Source organism: Mus caroli, chromosome 17 (genome assembly GCF_900094665.2).
Source record: "Mus caroli chromosome 17, CAROLI_EIJ_v1.1, whole genome shotgun sequence".
In the NCBI taxonomy this organism is placed as follows: Eukaryota; Metazoa; Chordata; class Mammalia; order Rodentia; family Muridae; genus Mus; species Mus caroli.
The window spans coordinates 69737450-69762102 of record NC_034586.1 but is presented as its reverse complement, the minus strand read 5'-3'; the positions used below and the strand labels follow the sequence as shown (position 1 = coordinate 69762102).

The 24653-nt window shown below is 47.7% G+C and overlaps 1 protein-coding gene across 1 annotated transcript in view; it reads right to left on the bottom strand.

Moving 5' to 3' along the window:
* The window catches only part of Ehd3 (EH domain containing 3), a 29762-nt gene extending 5370 nt beyond the window's left edge, over positions 1-24392 (bottom strand). Inside the window, exons 1-3 of the mRNA XM_021149374.1 lie at positions 23762-24392; positions 10456-10632; positions 6139-6236 (exon numbers count right to left, since the gene is read on the bottom strand). Coding sequence (XP_021005033.1) covers positions 6139-6236; positions 10456-10632; positions 23762-23988 — 502 coding nt within the window. The 5' untranslated portion in view covers positions 23989-24392. The remainder of the gene's footprint in view (positions 1-6138; positions 6237-10455; positions 10633-23761) is intronic.
* Between the last annotated feature and the right edge of the window lie 261 nt (positions 24393-24653).

Here is a 24653-nt window from a genome sequence, read left to right as displayed (position 1 = left end):
GGTGGCCACAATCCATTTATCTTATTTATTAAAGTTAGGGGTCAGGGATCCTGATGGGAAAAGAACTCTGGACAGTATTTTCATGCTGATATTTTGAGATTGGCTCTCACTGTCTTGCAGTATCCCACGTTGGCCTTGAACTTTCTCAATAGGGCAAATTTAGCCTTGAACTTGAGATCCTCCTGCCTTAGTCTCCAGGGTGCTGAGGTTCCTGGTGTGTATTGTCATGACCCGCTTGGACACTTGTTTTGAATTTGAATAGATTTAGAAATTCTTCACAAGGCACAAGCAAAAAAGAAGAAGAAGAAGAAGAAGAAGAAGAAGAAGAAGAAGAAGAAGAAGAAGAAGAAGAAGAAGAAGAAGAAGAAGATGATGAAGAAGAAGAAGATGATGATACAGGCTATGGATGCATGTTCAGACCATGCCCATTTCTGGTTGGGAAGAAGTCTGAGTTCTTGGTAGGGACTCAAGTGATTTATTCTCCTATAGTTCACAAGATCACTTCCTTCCTCAACTGCTGCAGCCCCACCCAAATTCCCAACTCCTATTCTGTATGGGAGTCCTTCCTGAGGATATGACTGGACCTCTGGCACCTGGTTATCCAGTACTAAGCTACTTCACATCCAGCTGGTTCCAGGAACTCAGTGCTAAGCAACTGCGGATCTGGGAGAAGGAGAAATTATCCTGGTTTGATTATGCTGTCGTCTCCAAAAGACTCATACTGGGGGCTTGACTGTCAACTGGTGGACTTTTGGGAAGTAAATGGATCATGAGGGCTCTGAGATAACTACTGGATTAACTCTTTGGTAGATTTGTAATACTAAGGGCATTATTGGAAGACAGGAGATGTGTGGAAGAATGGGTCACTGAGGTGGGAGAGTGACCCAGACTTTTATTCCAAGCTCTTCTTTTCCTGCTTTCTGGCCCTAAAGGGTTAGCAATGTTGCTCTGCCATGCTCCAATACCTTGATGTTCCATTCTTACCAGAGCACAGAACCAGTGAAGCCAGGAGACCATGAACCATGAGACAGACCTGGCCACTCCTCTTTTTAGGTTATTAGCTTTAGATTCTTGTTACAGTGCTGAAAATCCAACCACAGAGGGAGAGGTTATCCCTGGAACTAGGATGGTTGCCCAGAAAGCTGTAGGCATCTACCTGTCTCAGCTTCCTCAGTGCCAGAATTATAAGTGTAAGGGGACACAAGTGTTTCTAAGTCCAGCTTTTTATTATATGGGTTGTGGGACTCAAATTGAGGTCCTCATGTTTGTATGACAAACACTTTACAAACTGAGCTAAATCTCCCTAACAATGGGTACCCATTATCCTCATGTAATTAAGGAACTCTCCCCACAGCCAACCGGAACAAACCTGCTTTATGCTTCTCCATCTCTTCGATACCAAGGGCACACAGGGCAGGTACCCCATCAGCATATGCTGCGCACAGTTGACATAGAGTCCTGTTCTGCCTTTTACATCCATGAAGCCCTGAACAGGTCACCTCTGGACCATTAGTTTTCCAGTCTCTAAATTCGGACCCACCAACGCTTTGACCACAGGGTTGTGGAGATCAAATCTAAGACGAATGGCTGATACCACTTACTTATGACCTTGCCCAAATGCCCAGCCCCTTCCTAAAGAACTCCTCAGAGTGTTCCCACAGGATGGAGCTTACTCAGCATATCTGTGTCTCCACAAGATCACTGGCCTGGGTAGGTTCCCTGTGGTTTCTGCTTAGTTTATTAACTTGATATGCTAGGCAATTGAATTCCCTTGCTCATCCTTGGTTTCTGCATCTGGGATGGATGATTTTTTTTGAACTTCCTTTCTTGGTTTGCCCTTCTCTGCTTCCAGGGCCAGAGGTGTGAGGACCGAGAGAGTGCAGAAACATGGAGATAAGACCCAAGGAGAGAGAAACACTGGGGGCTGCTGCCATGGGGGCCCTAGGCATGCTAAAGGAAGTCTGCTGGGGCCTGCTGATGAAATGATGGTTTCCAGGGACCTTTCCCATGATGCAATAAGCACAGAGGCCTCCTATATTAATCCTTTTGCAAACTCTGAAAACTCTGGTAAGCTGCTATCACATGCCATGCAGTGAGGAGCCTCCTCTGAGGCCCACCCTCCCAGCTCCTGGCTACTCCAGGGCTCCTGGCTACTCCAGGGCCTGTGTGACCTCAAGGATGTAGGTTAAGTTGCTTCCATAGCCCGGACTTATGCGTATGTCCAGAAATAAAGGCATAGGAAAGGCAAAGACTGGGCCCAGTCAGGAGAGGTGCACGGGGCTACCTTTCCCATTTGTCTTCTGAATGGCCTTCTGCAAGTCTGACTGTCTTTTACTTGGCTGTAAAAATGTGAGTAGTTACAACTGGGGCAATGCAGAGCCCATGGTGTAGCCATGGAAAGTATACCTGACAGCAGGAGGAGAGAGCTTACTCTGAATGGGGACTGCAAAATATGTACTGCATGACCAAGGTGACCACCACATGGCCATATCCCTTATCTCAGGAATGGCTCTGAGACTCGTAGTAACCGTGCCTGAATATATGCAATGGCCCACAGTCTCTGAATCATACATAGATCAGTGAGTGGGGAGATAGAATGCAGAAGCTGTCCTTCCTGGATTCTTTCTGGAATGTCTGCTGGCACCCAGGGATCAAATGGATAGGCTCCAGGCCAGCATCTGGGAAGCCTTCGGCAATCTGTAGTCCCCACCCTCAGGCTCCAGGGGCCGGGAAGAAAGCATTTCTAATTAATGCCAGGCAGGAGGAAATCAATGAGACAAACCTAATAAAGCAGGGCCATTTCTTAATCACCCAGCATTTCCCCTCACTGTCTGACATACAGTGTATCATTCTTTGCATTTTCAGTTTCAAAATTGGCCTCACTGGATCCTTACTGCTCCCCAGAGCAAACAGGATGCTTGTGGCGGCCACATAGCATAGCCCATGAAAAACTGTTAATGTCTAGAGATGTTTTTAAGAAGAGAGAGATACTGAGGCATGCAGTACCAAGAGTGGGAGAAGGGCTCTGCTGACAATGGGGAGCAATACTGCAGACCCATCACAGGCCTCCAGATGGCCCCAGTAAGGCAGCAAGACCTTTGGAGGGTGTCAGGACTCAGCTGCATATGAATGCCCACACATATACGGGTTTACCAGCTGGTCATCTGAGGAACCCCAGGATCCCTGAAGTGCTCAGGGATAGGCTGGGGATGTAGGCTATAAGGAATGACACACACCCTCAAAGTCTCAAGAGGGAACTTGGAGTTGAGAAGCTAACCCCCCACCCCCGCCCCATTCCTCCCTGGTCTTCCCAACAGGTTATGAGAATGTGCCAAAAGCCAAGGGCTGGGACTCGGGAGACCAGGGCTTCCATGTCAATTGTGTCATCTGCTCTGAGCCTGCTGAGCCCTTGGACCAAGCATCTCCATCTGTGTGAAGTCTGGGATGAGAGCCTGAAACCCTGAGGGTGACCTTCCAGAGAGGAACTGCTACAGGGATTCAGTCTGAGACACAGTCGGGAAGTGTGGCTTCCAGGTGAAAAGGTACGAAGTCTTCCAGATCCCTCTGAGCTCCCCCATTACTGCATCCGTGCTCCTTCCCAGTAAGGAACCAGGGCCAGCCACATCCTGCCCCTTCCAGGAACAGCTTTCTGCCTGCCTTTCCTGCTGACTCCAGAGCCTTTTCTTCCAGACCTGAGTGCTAGCCCCAAAACATCATGCACTTGGTTTCTCTATAGACATACACTGCTGCCCCCACAACTCCCAAAGCCTGGACGGAAGGCTACCTGGAAGCAACACCATACTTTGTTTGACATTAGGCTGGAACGTAAGTCCCACCCCTATGATGCCTGGAGGGGCAGCTTCCTTTTCAGGAGTGCCAGGGATTGGGCAGTCTAGAGCAAGGTCTTTGTGCTGACTTGACTCCAGCCCTTGTGCTGAGCCACAAAGCCCTGAGCCGGCAGTGGTGTGGTGAGGGGGCTTAATTTCAGGCTCTGCAAACTAGAGCCCTTCAGCTAGAGCCCTCATGCAAGGCTTGGTCAGCAAGAATATCTGAGGAGGCCTGGCCCACCTGGGCTTGAGGAAGGTAGGAAGTACCAAATATACTTTGGCCAACAGCAGTGGTGAAGGAAGTCAACTTTAGATCTGTGCATTATACACTTGTGTTATGCGTGGGTGTCAGGAAGTATACAGGCATGCATGTGGGGGAGGGGAAGCTATGGGTATATGTGTGAAGAATCTGTGAGTAACAGGGTTTAGAGTGGGATGAACTGAGACTCTGGCTTTATGGTAACCATGGAGAAGGATGGGAGAGGCTATGTACCCAGGAGATGTTCCTGATTCAAGTCCCACTACCATTGCCGCCACCACCACCACCTGGATCGCTGGGGCATCTGATATCCTCCCTGACTCTGGTCTTCTCAGGGTGCTGAAGTCAGCATTACTGCAGGCTGGTGGCTGCCCCACCCAGTTCCTATTTGTCTCGAAGGCTGCTTTTGCCAGCAGCTCCATCATCAGGGACTCAGGACCACAGAGAACACCCTGGCATAGTCACTGTTTTGCTCAGAGACGAGAAGAGCCTGGCATCTTATCAGTTTTCAGAGGGAGGGTATGAAATATATCCAGGAACACCAGTGCCCAGTATGTGCAGAGCAGCCACTGAGGTTTGAAGACAAAGGCAAGGTGGGAGAGAATGTAGAGGGTGGGCAGGGATGGAGGAAGACAGGTGTCCCTGGAAACAAGGCTGCTTTATGTATCTGCACAGGCACAAACGTAAGGGTGGTGGATCACAGAGCCGACACTGGAGTCGTGTAACGTGTAGCTCTGGATAGCAGCGAAGGAGGGAAGAAGAGAGCCCATCAGGATCCAGTCCCAGAACTAACATCTGTGGACCTTATAGGAAAGCCCTAAGATGCATTTCCCTGTGACCTCCAGGGCTTTGTCTGTTCACAGCCCTGAACTACTAGTGTAGTGCTCTTGGGCCCCTATAGGCTATCCTTTCCAGACCTTCTTACAAGCCAGGCTGTGCTGGCCTAGCAGGTGCATGGGAGGTCCTCTCCCCTCCCCTGCAGCCTGAAGTATGACCTCTCCTAGTGTTTCGGAGCAAACTGAAGACTACCCTGGGAGCCTGTCAATCCCTTGAGGCCTAGACTCAGATGTGGGGTGAGTGCAGACTGACTGCCCCTCATTCTATCAGAACCCAGAGTTAGGGGTCAAGGGACCAGGCTTCCTGGACCCTGTCACAAGTCACCAATTATGGGAACTAGGGATCTGTGAGGAGGAACCTGGGAGGCTGGGACTCCCAGGCACTCCACTTCATGGCACTCCACTTCCCAACACTGTTTCAAAATGGGGGTTCTAGGAAGGTCTGTCCACCTAGAGAAGGCTATTTCCCAGAGGGCCTTGCCAGCAGCCTCTCCGATTGTTTGTGCTCACACACAGCCATGGTGTGACCCCAAAGATCTGAGCAGAGGAAGCAGGACAGCTCAAAGGGGGATGAGAGAGAAGCCTTCTCGGGGGCCAAAAGCCCAAACTGCTAACTCTCAAGGGTCTACATCCATGGGTCGTATAGACAGTTACTCCATGACACTGAAGTGTGGGAGTGAGAAGCCACACCCTTGAGGAATGGCTTCTTGGGCCCGGCTGTGATGATAAGACAGATGGACAGACCTTTGTCAGTTAGGAGTCACAGGAGCACACATGGCAAGGCATGTGTCACCTGAGGTCAACACTCAGAGAGCCCTGGCCATTTCCCAGAGAAAAGAGCCAGTCTAAGGCTGACCCTTCCCGGAGGCTGACTTCTGAGTGCTAACTTGGCCCCAATCCAGGCTGCCAGCATCAGGGTTTGGGGAAAGTACATCTTGTCTAATTTTGTTGGTAAAGATACAAAGCATAGTACAGAAAGGATAGGGTAGCTGGATGCTAGGGCACAAACCTATTAATCCCAGTACTTAAGAAGTAGAGATAGGAAGATCAGGGGTTCAAGGCCAGCCCTGGCTACATAAGACTCTATCTCAAAAAATGAGAATTCCAAAGCTGAAAGAACCATAGGCTACTTAGAGGCAGAGGGCAGCTATGGCAGGCAAGGCCAGGAGTGGGAGGCTAGAGCTAATGGCTGCCTGGAATTTCACTTGTCACTTACCTCGGCTGATCCTCTGCTTCTCCCCAGAGAGGATCCCCGGTGTGTCGATCACACTGATACTTTCAAGCACGGCGTTGGGCAGCTGGGCACACACAAACCTGCACAGATTGTGAGAAGAAAGCTGCACCAAGCCATGGAGGCACCCCTGGCTCAGCCTCAGGGTTCAATCACCTGACCTTCCCATGGGCCGCAGAGTCCCGAGCCCCATGATGTGGGCCTGTTAGGTATGATAGCTGACCCCGGGAGTGCGTTATGGTTTTCTTGCCACTTACCACATCCTGTTTCAGAGTGCTTTGTGCCCAGGGTGCTTAGTAAAATGTTGTCTGGCCAATAGGGCTACTCCATATTGATATTCCATCCCTCATGTGTGTCCAAAGCCTTGGCTTAATGCTTGTGGCCTCAAGTCATTAATGATCCCTGGCCAGCCTGGGAAACCTTTACTTAGCTTGACTGGCTCCTGATGGTCAACCAACATTTATCTCCACTGCACAGTGTTCTCAAATCTGGAGGTCTGCATATAGTTAGGGTATGGGAACCCCCCTCTGACTTGATGCTTGGTAGATATCTCTGTGCATTCTGCATGTGTTTTTAATCTGCAAGCCTACATGAGACCAAGCTGAAAGAAACTGCAGTATACCTGGAGATCGCTTCTTTGAGGGATTTCCAAGGTGATCCTGAGGCAGTCTGGGCTCATACTCTAAACCCTTGGTGTCAAGATACCCATGAAATACCATTTTTTTATCCTTGCCCCCGGTGGAAGCAAAGATGCTATCTGTACAGCAATGAAAACCCAGGGTACAGAGGGGCCAGCACCTCGAAGTCAGAGAAGACTTTGTTAGAACCCAGGTAGAAAGATGGCTTTGAGGGAGGGCTTCCTGGGGGAGGTAGCATTAAGGCTGGCCTTGAGAGATGGGCCATGCCTCCCACAAGTGTGTTATCTGGGCATCTAAAGGGCTAGCTCAGCCAGACAGTGCTCTGGGACGGCTGTCTAGCCTTCCTCAAGAGGAACAGGGACACGTGCTGACAACGTGTGCGACAGATTCTTCTTGGCCCAGGGAAGGTGACTGGGAATCTATGGCTAGACCAAGACAGATGAATGGTCACCACTGGCAGACCCTAGGTGGCCTTATCAGTCACTGTCTTAGTGGTGAGTACACAGTACCCCCCCCCCCCCCCCGTGCTCTCATTAGAGAGCCCTACACTGAGCGGGTTTCTTTCATCCCTCTCTGCTTGTGTTCTTTCTCTTCAGTTTCCTCTTCCTGGAATGCTCTCTGTTCGCCCATTCAAGGTCATCCCACCCATTACTTCGTGCCCATGTCAAGTACCAGCTTTTCCACAGAGCCCCTCGGGACTACTCTCCCCTACTGGGAGGCATCTTCCAGCATGTCCCGGTGGACTAGACCCAGTCCTCTTTTTGCTGGGCTCACCCAAGCTGCTGCCTCTAAGGCCTAGAGTCTCAGCCTCTGGCACTGGCACTGTGCCTGGGGGATGGGGCAGCCCTAAAGACAGCTACCCTGCTTTCTTCCCTCCAACCTTGCTTCACCGGAGTAGCACTGTACAGGTGCCTGTGGCCACAAAGCATGAAGCAGGACCTCACTTGGGTCTGCTTCTCCAGGCTAAACACTTTAATCATCAAAAGCACAGATTGAAAGAGAGAAGGCAGACACTTTAGAGGCGCTGGCTCCTGTGTCCTTTCCCTTGCCCCCAGACAGCAGCTTCACATATATGCTCTTTACAAATGGCTTTCAGAACCTTTTAATTTATATTCTTCTATGGCTTAAAAAGAGAAAGCAGTACAGCGAGACAGGCAAGGAAACAGTGTCCCCCCTCACCCTTCTCCTCAATTTCTAGTGTGAAATTCACACAAGTACTCTCTCTATACACGTTTCCTCTCTCGGGTTTCCTTTATTTGCAGGAAGAGAGCAGGGCCCAGAGTTTTTGTAGTTTGCATTTTGTCATCTTATGGATGAAGACAGCAATACTGAAGAAGTTTGTGTGTTGTTACATAGACACACACACACACACACACACACACACACACACACACTTCCTTGGTTTCAAAAAGTCTAATCATAGAGTTAGTGGGACCTGCTGGGTTTGGTTAATGATATAAAGGCACTCCCCTGTCAGGAATGTGCTGGCTACTATGGCAATTACACAAATCTGTTATCACAACTGACCACATGCCATTACATATAGATACTATTATCACTGTAAGCAGTTATCCTGAAGGAAGGCTAACCGCAAGCCTTGCCTTCCATCTCTTGATGACTGACTCTGTGTACCCCCAGCCCCCGGTTCTTCTCCCCCCTCACCTGGAAGCCAGCTCCTCTTTGACTCAGAAGAACGAGGCTGCTTAGGTGACTCAGACTCACTCAGTCACTCACTGCAAACCGAGGCATGCAAAATGGAGTGCATCGTGCCTCCTGCCCCAGATATCTCAGTCACACCTCCTGATTCAGTCTTTTACATCATCTTCCCTCAACACACCACTCTTTGGTGTTTAGCATCCCACGTGCCTCTCTTCGCTGTTCTCTGGATCTGGCCTTTCTCACTCAGCCCCAGGTAGTAGGAACTCCTGGTCTCAAGGACCCCAACCCAGTGCACCTCAGTACTGACCACTGCAGTCCATTTTTGCTGATTCAACCTTCTTTTCTAAGAAGCCACGCCCACCTCCTCAGGTCCCTCCCCCACCAGACCAACTCCCCAGTGATTTTTCTTTTCCCCCTGGCCCTGTTTTGGAAACATGTTCTGCCAGTTGGCATTCTACACTGTCTACCAGGCCACCTGTCCCTTCTTGTCTCAAAGTATTACAAGTCATATGTCACTATAGGAAAGTTTACAGGACAAAAGACACTGAAAGTGTCTCTGGATAATGAGCCTCAATTTCTAAAGATGAATATGACACCAAGAGGTACCTATTTCTCTCACTGAATAATCAGTTTAAAGATTTTTTTTTTTAATTTAAATATGTGTTGACATGTGTGTCTACGTTGGGGTACGTGTACATGAATGCAGTGCCTTCAGTGCTGGATCCCCTACAGTGAGCAGCCAGAGGTCGGTGCTATGAAGAGAACTCAGGCCCTCTGCCTTAACTACTGAGCCATCTTTCCAGCCCAGGAATCAAATTTAAAAACAAAAAAGTGAAAATTCCACACAGTAACTAACCATCCTACCACAATCTAACATTCCTGTCGGTTATTATGCACTAGACACGAAGTTCCCTCTGTTCAGGATCTTGCTCACCTCTTCACCGACTCCTCAGAGATATTATTACTACTCTATAATACACCGAAGCCAAGTGAGGCACAGAAAAGGGTGGTAACTCATCCAAGAGCCGCAGTTCAAGGCGGGATCCGGTTCCAGGGCCATCTGAAGCCAAACCCCATACTTTATACTTTCATTTGAAAGATCTCCAGTGAGAAAAAGTAACCTTGAAATTGAGCTCAATGTACATGTAAACTGGATTAATCATTTTGACAAGGGGATCTGTCTACATTCTAGTTAAGTACAGTTATAATATGAAGGCCAGATTAGCTTGTCCAGCACTCTCTAAAGCAACAGTTCTCAACCTGTGGATCACGACCCCTTTGGGAGTAAAACCACCCTTTCACAGGGGTTGCCTAAGACCATCAGATGACAGACAGACATTTGCATTATAATTCATAACACAGTAAAATTACAGTTATGAAGTAGCAACAAAAATAATTTTATGGTTGCTGTCACCACAGCATGAGGAACTGCATTAAAGGGTCGCAGCATCAGGAAGGTTGAGAGACACTGTGTAGGGCTTTGCCAACTCAAAGCCTCATGATGAACTTGGTATTTTCAGGTCTGAACTTGTCCTGGGGGAAGGGAGATGACCTTTCAAGGGCACACAGGAGCTTAAGAGAACTATTGCTCAAACTCAAGGCCTCTTCTTTAAGACCAGTGGTCTTCCCAAGTAGAATAGTTAGGAACAAGAAGGAACCTTCTATTACTTCCTTCTGTTTGGACAAATAATCCAGGTATGATGTAAGCAAATGTTGGGAAACATTTAACTTTCCTTTAATGCTTTTATTAGGGTAGGGCAGGGTAGGTTCATTTGATCCAGGACTGTCAAATCCTTCCTTGGTCTTTCATCAGGTGGTATCAGCCCAGCACTCACTGTTGTCAATCCCATACCATGATTACTGACTCAGTTACACTCAGGCACCAGTCAAGAAGCACAGGGTCTCCCAGGACTACACCCCTCTCCTTTTACCCCTGTGACACCAAAAGAAGCCAAGCGACCACCCAGCATTGTACCCCCCCCCACTCCACCCCACCCTGACTCACCTGTTCAGGAAGGCGTTGCCAAAGGCGTTGAGCTTTCTGAAGGGTTTCTTCGGATCCACCACCAAGGCGTTCCCGGGAATGATCCCCTCCACATCTCCCTGCATCACTGCTATGAAGGAATCGGTGGTCGGCTCAGGCCCAATCCTCATGCCTGGAAAATCCTGTTCCAGCAGGTACCTGCAGGAAGGAGTGAGTGGAGTCATGTAGGTTTGGTGCTCGCTCGGAGAGGGCCCCTGTTTATCTACTACACAGCTGGTCATACTCGGGTCACGGGAGAAGGGCAGCCCACTGCGCAGAGGAAGTAGGCTTTTAGCTGGACTTCACATACTCTGCATTCTTGGTTCTCTCTCTGCTCCGAATCAGGAGCGGGTGAGGGAAAGCAAGGTTTGGGCCATGAAGTAACCCATGGATGAAGCTGATTCCTAACGCCAGTATTACAGGCTTCACAAATCAAAGCAACCAGCTGAAATTGCCATACACAGTCATGTAATTAGACAATCCCAGGGCCCTTCTAGCTTCTTAGACATCATTCGTTGTATACGTGTGTGTATGCATATATATATATATATATATATATATATATATACACATATACATATGTACATATATTCACTATATATGTCATTCTTTAATATTAAAAAGTGTATATATGATATAATGAAACAGCAGCATGAAAGAAACTATGAAAAATGAACCCCAACTGACCTTAGAGTTTGTTTCCTGTGTTGTCTTTATTCTTTGCATTCTGGAACCTTCTAGAAATATTCCATGTATGCATTGCTATAGACTTTGTGCTTAGGCACACTTACACACAGATGACTGGAGGTTTATCTTACTGTAGATTTATCTATTGTATGTGTGTTATAATTTTATTTAGTGTGTGTGTATGCACATGTACATGTTGTCATGTGTCACTGCCTATATGAAAATCAGAGGATATTTTAATGAGTTGGCTCTCTCCTTCCACTATGAGTCCTGGGGATTGAACTCAAGCCATCAGGCTAGGTAGCCAGAGTCCTTACCCACTGAGCCTCCTCACTGGCCCTAACTAAAGTTTGTAAGCAGTTTCCACCTTCCTCCACCTACCCAACTGATGCAAGCTTCTAGCATGAGACTATATTCAAGACATCTTGTGTTGTACTTTGTGATGGTTTGTATATCCTTGGACCAGGGAGTGGCACCATCTGAAGGTGTGGCCTTGTTGGAATAGGTGTGACCTAGTTGGAATGGGTGTGTCACTGTGGGTGTGGGTATAAGATCCTCACCCTAGTTGCCTGGAAGTCAGTCTTCCACTAGCAGCCTTTGGATGAAGACATAGAACTCTCAGCTCCTCCTGNGCCATGCCTGCCTGGATACTGCCATGCTCCCACCTTGATGATAATGGACTGAACCTCTGAACCTGTAAGCCAGCCCCAATTAAATGTTTTTTTTTTTTTTTTTATAAGACTTGCCTTGGTCATAGTGTCTGTTCACAGCAGTAAAACCCTAACTAATACAGAAGTTGGTACCAGGAGTGGGGTATTGCTGTGATAGGCCTGACCATGCTTTTATTTGAAAGAATGTGGATTTTGGGACTTTGGATTTGGAAAGCAGTGGAATGCTTTAAATGGGGCTTAATGGGTCATCCTAGTAGGAATATGGAAGACTTTGTTGCTGGGAGTAATTTGAACTGTGTTGACCTGGCCCAAGAGATTTCAAAGGAGAAGAATTTCAGAATGTGGCATAAAGACTGGTTTTGTGGTATTTTGGTGAAGAATGTGGCTACTTTTTGCCCTTGTCTGAAAAGTTTGCCTGAGGCTAAGGTGAAGAGACTTGGATTAATTGCATTGACAAAAGAAGTTTCAAAAAAGCCCAGCAGAGACTTTGTTCTCTGGTTAAGTCTTATGAAGAAAAGTTTGAACAAGCATAGCAAGCTTAGAAAGGAAAAATATAAAATATATGGTTTGAGTATTAAAGGAGTACCAGGAAGTGAAATGGAGCAAAATCTTGTGTTCTAGGAGATAAAGATTAAGGGAGTGGGACCTTGGGGCAAGATCCTACCCAGCTAAATTAGATCCAGGCATGGTGGTACACACCTTTAATCCCATGAGACAAGCATGCTGATCTCTACATTCAAGGTCAATGTACAGAGCAAGAACCAGGATAGCCAAGCTTAGGCAGTGAAGGATTTAGAAAACATAAAGCTAGTGATAATGTAATAATACAAGGGGATCATGTTCTAGTTCCTGTAAGCAGCAGAACTCGGCAGCTTCAGCCATGTGCCTCTGGCTCTAGAGTTAAGAATGGAAGGAACTACTGGGAAAATTGATGCTGGTTAGCTGGAGCTAAGGAATTAGCGGTGATTAAGAAGAGACCAGCATCGTTGAGGTGAAATCTTCTGGAATCTGTTTTCTGGGAGCACAAAGAAGCTGTGTTCCAGAGATACCCAAGGTTGTACCTCATGCTGCGGCTGGACTTGGTAATGTGTAAGAGTCACTCAGGTGGTACTGCTTGTGAAGGAATGAAGGGATCATGGAGAGAAGCTGAGGCTTAGCACTGTGAGAGGCCAGGGAAGCCCATTGGAGAAGGTGAAGCCTCAGCTGTAGTTGATGGCCCAAGATTGAAGGGGTCATGCAAAGGATTTGAGGCTTGGCACCCTGAAAAGAGCCTATGAGAGGCTATTGGTGAAGCCTAGTTGGAGTGGAACACCCCAGTGTATTGGAGATGTCTGTACCATGGGATGATCACCAAGAACAGCAGCCATAATGGAGTGGATCAACCTGAGCATAGAGTGCTACAGAGGACAGAGATGGAGAAGTGATGCCAGTCCTTAGGAGGAGTCCAAAAGATCAAGTGGAATCCCAGACACTGAAAGAAGAAGCTGTAACATTGAAATTGCCTTGGAGACTCAAAGATGTTAAAGATGCCAGAGCCATGGGATACATGCTGAGGAAAGCTGCTAACAGGGAGTGGAACCAGCCCAGGAGGAAGCAGTTTGTTGCAGTCAAAAAAGATGAAAAAGGAGTGGAGATCTGAAGACCACTTTGACATCAGCCATGGAGATGCAGAGTTTGGTGTTTGCCCAGCTGGTTTCCTGCCTTGCTTTGGGGATTACAGTTAATTAAGTTGAATGAATCTCAGAAGAGACCTTGAACTTTGGACTTTTAACATTGTTGCAACTGCTATAGACTATGAGGACTTTGAAAGTTGCACTAAATGCATTTTGCATTATGCTGTTTAAGTATGGCCCCCATAGACTCATGTTTTTGAACAAGTCTATGGGGACCAGGGAGTGGAATGTGATGGTTTGTATATCCTTGGACCAGGGAGTGGCACCATCTGAAGGTGTGGCCTTGTTGGAATAGGTGTGACCTAGTTGGAATGGGTGTGTCACTGTGGGTGTGGGTATAAGATCCTCACCCTAGTTGCCTGGAAGTCAGTCTTCCACTAGCAGCCTTTGGATGAAGACATAGAACTCTCAGCTCCTCCTGCGCCATGCCTGCCTGGATACTGCCATGCTCCCACCTTGATGATAATGGACTGAACCTCTGAACCTGTAAGCCAGCCCCAATTAAATGTTTTTTTTATAAGACTTGCCTTGGTCATAGTGTCTGTTCACAGCAGTAAAACCCTAACTAATACATACTTGCACAAGGCACGCTCTCTCCCTTGCGTCCTCAGGCATCATCAGGCAGTTCTATCACCAATATTTCAGTTCACGATGAGGTTGTTGGGTTAAGATTTTAACCGCGCTTTTTTAAAAGTTTTTTTTTTTTTTTTTTTAACTCTGTGCCTGAAGTGGAGTGAATCAAAATTTACCTTTTATCTACGAATGCTTTTCTATTGCACCTGACACCTGCACCCGCCTGCGTGGGCGCAGACACACACACACACACACACACACACACACACACACACACACACACATCCTGCCCCCAGCTTGAGACTTAGTAACCACAGAGGATGTTGTACAGCCAGTGGGTAGGAATTTACATACTCTGCAGGGGTTATGCAGATAATAGCCATGCAGGGGTTTCGTTTTATGCTTAACACATCTGAGAGACAGCAATCCAGACTTACTTTACCCTTGTTGATAACTATGTAGAATTCCATTGTATCAATTATTACATTTTTTTAGTGAAATTCCTATTGGTATCTGGTAGCAGTGTCTATGGTCTAGAAGGGAGGGTAATGGTGGCACAGGAATTGACACATTATCTCAGTGAAAGAAGGGAAGGTGGGGGAAGAGTGGTTGCCTATTTTTATGGGGTGGTTTTTAACACGCTCACTTTCTACTTCCGGTACCTGATTCTGCTCATGCTGGGCCCCAGGCAGACCTCTTCCCTGCTCTGAACCTCATGGTCTGTCCCACTAGGAGACTGGCCAATGGGATCTTCAGAATTTCTTCTGTTTCCTGGCTACTGTGCCAGGAATGGACTTCCGAATGGTACCACCTGCAACCATTTATTTTCATCCCTGATGATGGCACTCCTGAGGGAGCAGGAGGATGGTTGCTTCCGAAACTCTGGCAGTGTCATGGCATGACCGTACCTCTCTGCTCTTTTCACCTGGGCAGAAAGAACTCAAGGCCACCTGCCTCCCCAACTCTGTTGCCCCTTGTAGAGGCAAAAAGAAAAGGAGCACACATAGCCAGGGAGTAGTCACTAAGGATGATGGAGAACAGAGCCCTTTAGGATTCTTGGACAAGTTTGAACACAGTGTGTTTCAGGGGGTGGGGGGTGGCTAGACTGAAAAACAGTGCATGGAGCTACCCTTGGATAGGACTGGGCAGACAGAGGACAGTCCCAGAGCATCTGTGCTGGGCACTCAAGGATGCTGCCCGAGAAACACAAACCTACAGAGTGAGGGCTCAGGAACAATGAGAAGCACAGAGGCCCAGCTTCCTGGTCCTTAGTACCTGAGGAGTATCAGCGGATGGATTCGGGGCTCTACTCTGATGTTTCTAACCTTCTTGGTCAAGACCTTATCAGTGCTACTCTTTACAAGGTTCCCAGATGGTTCAAACACACAGCCAGGGCATTATAGTGGGCTCTGTATCAACCCTGTCATTTTCTTAATAACTGCTAACATATAACAGCAATTCTGAGTGTCACATTTTATTCCGAACGTCTGGTAATGCTGTCTTCTGTTCCCCACAGTGGCACTTGAGGTAGGCTCCAAGGAAGCTGAGAAGGGTTATGTGACTTCCTCAAGTATTAGGGCTGGAACCCATGCCCCCACCCCCAGCAGGGAGACATTGCTGCTGCTCTTCTCCCATCTTTGATTCCTCTGAGAAATCACCTCCCAGAAAGCTCACCAAGGCCCAGGCAAAGTCCAGTCTCTCTGGCTTAAGTTTGAGCTCCTTGCCATCCACTGCCTCTCTAGGGTGGGCAGAATCCAAGGAGACCTGCTGGGTTTCCTCTGGGTCCCCAGCAGGCTAGCTGTGCCTTCAGGAAACTATCCCATGTTGCCTGGGCTGGGTTGCTATGGACCCGGTCCCCAAGGAGCCCGTGGAGCAGCTGCAGTAGCCTCAACCCCAGAGGAAGCTGTTGATCTGCTCAGAGACTAATGACAGCAGCAGTGTGGGGGAGCCTTTGAAGTCGTGGGCTGCCTTGGGGATCCCCTCTAACCTCTACTATCCCAGTCTAGCAACTGGGAGTATCAAGGAGGGATTTCTTCCAGTCAGAACATCCTTTTAAGAGCCTGTGGTGGAGCTGTGATCAGAGAAAAACAAAGCCACACATAGGACTGTGCTCTCTTGGTGAAGCTTTCCCTTGAGAACTTCCTGAGTGAGACAGGACCCCGGGCTTTCTGACTATGACGAGTATGCCCTTTAGAGGGTACCTATTGTAAACACCGTGGCTTCAGTACCTCCCTCCACCACACAGGGCATCCTAGTTCAGGCTTACTTCTTGCCTGTAATATGCCAGACATTGTTCTAACTGTTCTATGGTCATCTCGTCTCATATTCATATCCAGTGGGCTGTTAGCATGATGATCCTCTCTGTCAAATGCCACCTAGGACAGTGGTTCTCAGCCTTCTTAAGGCTGTGACCCTTTAATTCATGTTGTGTATGACGCCGTTCATGTTGGAGTGTCCTCCCAACCATAAAATTATTTTTGTTGCTACTTCATAACTGTAATTTTGCTACTGTTCTGAATTGCAATGCAAATATCTGTGTTTTCAGATGGTCTTAGGTGACCAAGGGTTGCTCAACTCCCAAAGGGGTCATGACCCAGGTTGAGAACTGCTGGCCTTGGGAGTAAATCTACCTTGTAGACTGCTGTGGGAGTTAGATGAGTTACATGTGTTACTTATTCAACTGGTACCCTTTACAGAGCATCTTTTCTTATTTTAAAGGGGAAGAGACCAAAGTTAATTTGCCCCATGTGCACATCAGTTACAGATAGCCTAGGATTTGAGCCTGGCATTTGGATATAAGAAACCATGCCTCTCATGACCATAGCCACTGTCTCCTCTCACAACCTAAGCCTCCTCCTCCTGGAAATGCATCCACCTCTGGGGACAGGCCAACAATGATACTCTGCATCCCCATGTGGAACTAGAAGTAAAAAGTGATATAAGATCCAAAAGTATATTGTTTGGCAAGAAGCTGGTTAGAGCCAGGGTCTGGGACCCACAAACTTGGGAACACGTGTCTCCAGAAACTCAGCCCCTGGCTGTACACTCAGCCTCAGTGACCGCAGGCATATATGCATATGTATATGTGTATGATATATATGCATATGCTCTTGCTAGCAGATGGCAGGAGCAGGTCTTGACCCTGTGGTTTTCAAAAGGACACCGAGAAACAGTAAGGCCGGATTCCCTATGAGAATCTTTGTGCTGATTTGGGACAGTCGATGTCGGCTGCTCCATGTCCTAACGCAGACCCATCAAGGAGGTGTAGCAGAGTGCGGATGGGACAGCGGAACTAGAGGGATGGAAAGAACCATTCTGAGGCAGCCTCAAAAATGCCCAGAATGAATGAGGCCACAGCAGCAATGAGCTAATGTTCTTTAGAAGGCGTCTCAGATTCCAGCTCTGGAAGACAAGCTGTACTCAGCAGATGAACAAAGGGTGACACTGCCCAGCCTAACAGGTCAGCTTCCTGGGGAGTTGTGGAACCACTGCCTGAGGTGGCCGGCCAAAGGGTTCTGGGTTGGGTCTACTGGCTTCTTACACTCACAGGACCCATAACTTGCTAACCTCGTAATGAGTCTGGGGAAACCCAGAGACTAAGAAGGCCAAGAGCGTGCCCAGAGGCTACAGTCAGGCCAAGCAGGGAACTGGACGGGATAAATTCTCAGAGACATTTGGGTATGGCTTGTAGTACCGGGTGCCTCACAAACAAAGGCACCACTGTGTCCAGAAAGGAAAATCTATTGAGGAATCTCATGCACTACTTCTTTACAGGGTGTGGGACAGATCGCCTCTGTTGCTGGGCAGAAACATTTCCCACAGCTGTGTAAAAAAAGAAAAGTTAATTCAAGCCTGGGTGGGACCAGCTGAGATGGGGACGCATGAAATAAGAAGGGACAGAACCCTCCTTAGATTGTACTTATGCTTATGTTTTGAACTTCTGCCCACATAATCAACCTTACCTGTGCCATGACATGACAACATTAACTCAGTTTTGCAACAGGGTCAGGTGAAAAATACCATGCTCAAGTTCAGGGTCAAATTTGAGGTCCTAAACACTGAAAAGATCTTGTTGTCTCCCCTCCCTTGCCATCCAATGCCAAATAAATAAAGGCTAAACCATAAAATATGTGTGGGGAAATTCAACACAAATCTGACTTTTCCCCATGAGGGCGATTTTTCTTCATATGTTTCTTAAGTAGAGATTATTTCATAACATTTTCCTCATTTTTTTATGCCCTGCTTAGTTGGCAATCTAAGCATGTGGTCTGCTTTGCTGATGACCTAAGTATGCAGGGTATGGCATAGAGCCCAAGAGTCTCATCCGGGCTTGTCTTTCAGGCACCCATCTCCCCAGCAAGGAGGCCCAGGCTCTGAGAAGCTACTGGATTCAACCACAGACAGGGAAGAAACTACAAAGGCTGAAGACCTGCGAATATTGCTGCTGGAGGCTCTGGGTTAGCTGTCCCAAATCATCTGAAGAATCTGTTGCTCTCTTGAGTGACTTAGGGACCCACACAACTCTACCACCAACATGACCCTGAACAAGTGGCTCAAAAGAACATTGGGGCCAGCAAGATGGCTCAGTGGGCAAAGGCACCTGCTGCCAAATCTGGCAGCCTAAGTTTGATCTCTAGCATGGTGGAAAGAGAGAATCGACTCTGGCAAATTGTCCTCTGACCTTCACTTGCTGGACATACACATACATCCAGGCAGGCAAACATAGACAAACTAAATAAATACCTAAGTCACTGAACATGTTAAAAGAATGGCTCTACCTCCCTGGCTGATAAAACAGGCAAATACCTGGTTTCTAACTATGACAGCTAAAAAGTTCAACTGTTCGAGGTAATACACAAGAGTTTTGAGAAAGCAGGGCCTGTAGCAGACTTTTCCCACAATGACAGAAACGATAATTAGAGAAAATGAACCCTTCAGGGTTGCCTGCAGGTACTTGGCACATTCCCACCTCGTCTCTAAACACAGTTCAGATGTGTCCTTCGTGAAGCCTTAACGGATTCATCCCTCACCTCACCCACAAACCACACACACTCTTCCTTCTCCTGTAACAGCAGATCTCACAGCTTAGACTACCCTGCAGGTAGTCTAAGCGCATTCCGAAAACACAGTGGGTCTCTGTGGTATGCAACTATATCTTTGAGCACCTCAGCCATGGGTCCTTCTACTTTAAAATAAAGTCAGGATAACTCTTGCCCTATTAGCCTGACTTAGTTTTAGGGAGAGAGTGACATACACATAGAGACACAAAGTAGGTGGAAGACTGTATGTAGATGGATGCTAGGTTAAGAAGTCAGCTCCATGGCCCCAGGAAATGGTCATGGAACAGTTTAGAGCTGGGATTGGATGGTTTTAGCATTCATTCCCTTGCAGGCTCCATCCTTGCAGCCTGCCCATCTAGGACACTAGTTACTCCAGCATCATGTTCCTTCCTCTGCCCTTCTGTAGTATAGACAGGCAGCATGCCCTTCACCAAACTAGAAGGCTGCCCCCTACCTCCTGAGGGTCATCCTCAGCTAGAAAGAGGGAAGGTATTGATAACCTCCCATCCCATTGGTACCTAGAACTAAATGGCCTAGAATTGGTTCTGAACTCTCCTGTTCCCACGAAGCAGTTGCTAGGATTCACATGGTATGGATAAGGAAACAAGACCAGAGAGAAATGAGGGTGTAACCTCCCTTATCCTTCCTTGTGAGCCTCTTGGCTAAAGAATAGGGAAGCCAGGTTCTACTGACATAGCCTGGGTTAAGACCTTTGTCCCACAGCCAATGGGAGTGGTTTGCAAACTTTTCTCCACTGTTGTCTCTGCTGACTTCCAGATGCCTGGATTCAAGGTGATTCCTCAACTGGACCCGAGGCAGGCAGATAGGTTCCTCTAGTCTGAAGATTTATGCTCCCTTCAGTAACCAATGAGCCTTGGATAAAAGCAACTGAACATTTACCCAGCTCCACTTTGAACACAACAGACTAGGACAATAAAAGAACATCCTTTGACTCCCAATATCAGAGCCCTGAAGTGGTGAAGGTACTGTTGTAGGCAGAGTAAAGTCTACAGAGGAGTGGGTTTCCCCAGGATGGTGAACTCTCTGCCTTTGGTTTCCATGAAAATCATCTTTCATGAGATAATCACACACTGAGGGCCAGGGTAAGGTGTGTGTCCCCATCCCTATCTGTCCCTGGAAATGATAACAGATGGAGCAAACACAGGAAACACTACATCAATCACTCTTGGTGGAGGCTGCAGAGTCCTTGAAGAAATGTGAAACAGTTGAAACAGCTAAGTTGGGCTCACTCTGGTACACCTAGCATCCCAGTGGTCCAAGGCTTACTGCAGAAGAGGCTCAAGTTCAATGTAGACATTATAGTGGGGGCTCTGAACCTCAGACCTCTCCTCTCCAGTCCAAGCAAAGTTCAAGGAGACCACAATAACAGTTGGTACCTGGGCTAGTTTCTGCCTACCTCTACTTCCTCTCTCCTGTCTGCCAGCAGACAGAGAAGGCCCAGAAAATAAATAGCAAGAAAGGGTAGCCAGGAATCCAACAGGTCCAGAGAAGGAGGGGTTTAAAACTTAAAGTTTCAGGCCAGCAAGAGAAACAGCAGAGGCGGAAGGAGACTGCCAGGGACACAGAGCTACTGTGCTCCAAAAAGGCAGACTGTGTTAGAGGGAGCAGCCCACAGACCAATTTATTGTTTATTTTATTACTCTGGGTTGCTGGGCCTTAGGCCAGGGAAGTTATTTCAGGCAGAGATCATAGCACGTCAATTAGTTATTACAAGAATGTCCTTTCTGTGTGTTCCTCCGGAGACAAGCCATAGATTTCATGGCAAACACTGCAGAGCTGAAAGCAGATGGACACTCAGGAGACATAAAGCCAATAATGAGGGACTCAAGGGGCAAGTCCTGGAGGGGAGAGGTTCTTCCCAGGCTCAGGCCTCAGGCAGAGATGGGAAGGCTCCTGAGAGCCAGACCAGAGTGCACACACTCAGGGCAAAGTGATAGTTGTGCATACTACCATGTTGGGAGGCAACTGCGGAATGTGACTCGATAGAGAAATGTTCTTTTTTAAATTAAATATTTATGAAGAATGCTGCATAACCTTTGCCCCCCCCCCCCAGGATTCTTGTAATCTCTAAAAAAACCAAGACTAATCTGTGGAGAATATGCTATTCAGGGTAATCTTGCAACAGCAAACAAATCAGGAGCAACACGTAAAGTAGCATTTAATTAAGGAATATACCGCATCTATCTGAAGTGAAATATTATATAGCTGATGAAAATGATGGTTATGTGAGGCATAGTCATACTATAACCATAACTAAAAAAACTCTAGCTTACGACATGACATTCATGGTATGTGCTCAACAGAGTGTAAGACAGTCGTAAGTCCCGAAAAGGTAAACATATTTTAAATGTTTTTGTTTTGTTTTGTTTTCCTGAGTTATAGGTTATGGACAGTTTCGTTTCTTTTTCAAGTTTATTCTATTCTTCACTTTCTAATAATAATTGAAACTGTTGGGTTTAGTGAGAAGAGAGAAAAATGTGCAGTTTGGTTGGGGAAAACCCTTGACGGTTGACTCGCTCCACTCCTGCCCTCTCTCTAGAGGGGAAACGGCTTTGGGTGCACGAGCTAAATTCAGTTATTGTTATGAGGAGGAAGGAGGCCCCTTGGACTAGGAGGATAAGAAGGAAGAGGGATCTGCCTTCCTCAGATAAGGGATAACGTGGGGCATCTCACTCTTCCACTTTCTTGGATCTAGTAACAGCCTGTGGTGACTCAGGCAAAATCCAGAGGGCATCCCACACAGAGGCACTTAAACTTTCTAGTGTTCGGGGGACCCTGCTCTTAAAACACACTTGCTTTTCTTCCCTCCCATTTTGCAAGATGGCTGCTGGGAACTCCCCAGAGCTTAGTCCCTGGACATGCTCAGGTACAGAAGCTACCAAAGTGCCTTTACTGCGGGAAGGAGACGGTCCAATAGCTTAATGTCCTCAGGGTCATGACCAAGGATGATCAGAGGGCCAGGGAAGGCTGTGCGAAGCCAAGAACAGTTTGCAGATTGCCCACACTTCCCATGAGGCATAAACCCAATAGGGTGGAGAACAGCGATACAAAGGAACTTGTGTGCACAACCCAGGTATCTCTGAAGCACATTTGGCACCAATTGATGTTTAATAAAATTAAGGGCTGACTTTGAATCCAAGATTCTCCCTCTGTGTTCCCAGTTAAATCCATTCAACACTACAGGTAAACATAGGGTATCCGGTGGAGTTTTCTAAAGAGAGTGCTACAGCTTTCTTTTTTTTTTTTTAAGAAATAAAAAAAAAATAGATTTTAAAAAACAAGGTGAAAAAAAAACCCACAATGGATTTATGTCTCATGTTTAAAATATACTAGAGTTAATAAGCTACAACCCCCAGGTCCCCACTTCAGAAATCATTTGACCTTGCAAAGCTGCAGGTCAAGTTGACAGCCCAAGACTGTCCACTCCACAAAGACAAATGATTTGGTGCTCTGCTCAGACAGGACAGGTTAGCATGGTACACACACGGCTCCCAGAAGCTTAGCACGGGAGACATGAGAAACTGAAAAATGAGTCACCGGGTTGTCAACTCTGCTGCTCTCCTTAACAAGCAAAGCACGTGGCTCTGTAGATCATGACGCCAATCCAGAAATATGAGGACTGCTGCTTTAAAGCCCTCCGCAGATGGGTACCCTTGACTCTGGGAGGATACGGCACCTGTAAGAGTGTGACCTCTTAGCCCAAAGGGCCATAAAGCAGTCCCCAACCTTTGGAATATGTGTACCCCTCAACCTTTGAAAAGGGCAGCCTGGCTTTGCAGTCTGTATGCAGTAAAGATGGAGAGAGGCCTGTTCTTCAGAGAGATGGATTTTTCTGACTTTCTCTCTGAATGCTTGCAGCCCCCCAAATCTATCATTCAATGGAATGGAAGAAATCCCTGTTAAAGTTACAGGCACTTAACTAACATTTTTCACAGGCACCGAGGGCTGCTTCCATCTTGTGCAGCTCTAAACCGTCACGTATCCTCCCATCACCTCTGCCATCTCACCTGCAAAGTCCGGGGCCAGATGAGGCATCTTAGTATCTCCTCTACTTCTGTGAGCTTTATTATTATTTATTATTATTATTATTATTATTATTATTATTATTATTATTATTGGACTATTAAGTTCAAAGAAGAAACTTATTAAAAGTATTCTGCTTCTCTAAGAGACAGCCCTAAAAGCACTGTCAGAGAGAAGGAAAAACGGTAAAAGAACAAATGACCCCAGGGTCTCCAGTTCACCCCCATCCCCAGGCCTGCGACCATGAGAACAACTCGGCTGCAAAGGTAAGGCTCCCCTGGATAATCCCAAGCCCTTCACAAGATAAGAGATCCTAGTCAAAAGGAGGGTTACGGTATCCCCACCTTCATTAGAAGTCTGGTTCCTTCTGTGCCTCAGTTTCAGTGCCCAGATCAGACAACAGGGATGACTCTTAATAAAATGACCAGGGCTAAGAACTGAGGAGGGACATCATATAGGACTCAATGGGGGTCTCAGTAGTAGGATCAACTTCTGAGGCCTCCCACAGGGATTTCTTCAGAGCCCTTAGTGGAAGACTTTCCATGTCACCTGGAAGGCTCAGCACCCAGATGAGGCTCACCTGATGAAGGTGGTCTTGCCGGTAGAGTACTGGCCCACCAACAGGACCATGGGCTTGTTGTCGAAATCAGCATCTTCCAGGGCGGGCGAGTGGAACTCGTGGAAGCGGTAATACTCTTCCAGAGGCAGCAGCTTGGTCTTGTAGAGTTTTTTGAGTCCATCGCTCACCGTCTGGAAGACCTCAGGGTCCTTCTTGCGGCGATCATCATTACCCAGCCAACTGAACATTGTGACAGCTGGGAGGAAGCTCCCGGGAGTGGCACCCGCCTAGCTCGAACAACGCCGCAGCCACTGCTGCCTTACCAGAGCTCGGGGCTCAGATGCACCATGGCCCGGGCTGCCCCAGCTGCTGGATTCAGTCCAGTCCCAGGTTCATCCACAGCGGGGTTGGAGAGGAGGATGCTGCGGATTGTGTCAAGAGAAGTACAACCTTGGAAATTAAAGACAAACCTGCCGGGAAGCCGAAGCCTGAGTTCCAGGTCTCCCCAGATAGATGACTAAAGGATGCTCGAGCTCCGCTCCTGCGGAGCCCAGGCTGCTCCGGGTAGGCAGCGGCTCACACAGCTCCGCATCCGCAGCAGCATCCCGCCGCCCCCGGCGCGCGTTTAAATGCCAGACGTGCAGGAAGTCCCGGAGAACTGGCAAAGCCCGGCCAGCTCCACGGTCAGGGCGACGCGAAGCCAAGCAGGGCGCCGCCATGTCTATGGGCAGGCGCTCTGCGACCGCGTGGACTCTATCTGCAAAAAGCTACTGCCAGAGTCCTGTGGGAAAGCGCAGGCATTTCTTTCCCAGCCCTGGGGATTTGACTTGGGAGCAGCGCCCTCTCAAGGACGGAGACTAAGACAGCCGTGACCTACTCTTCCGTTTTGAGACTCAGTTCCTTTGGTCACTGA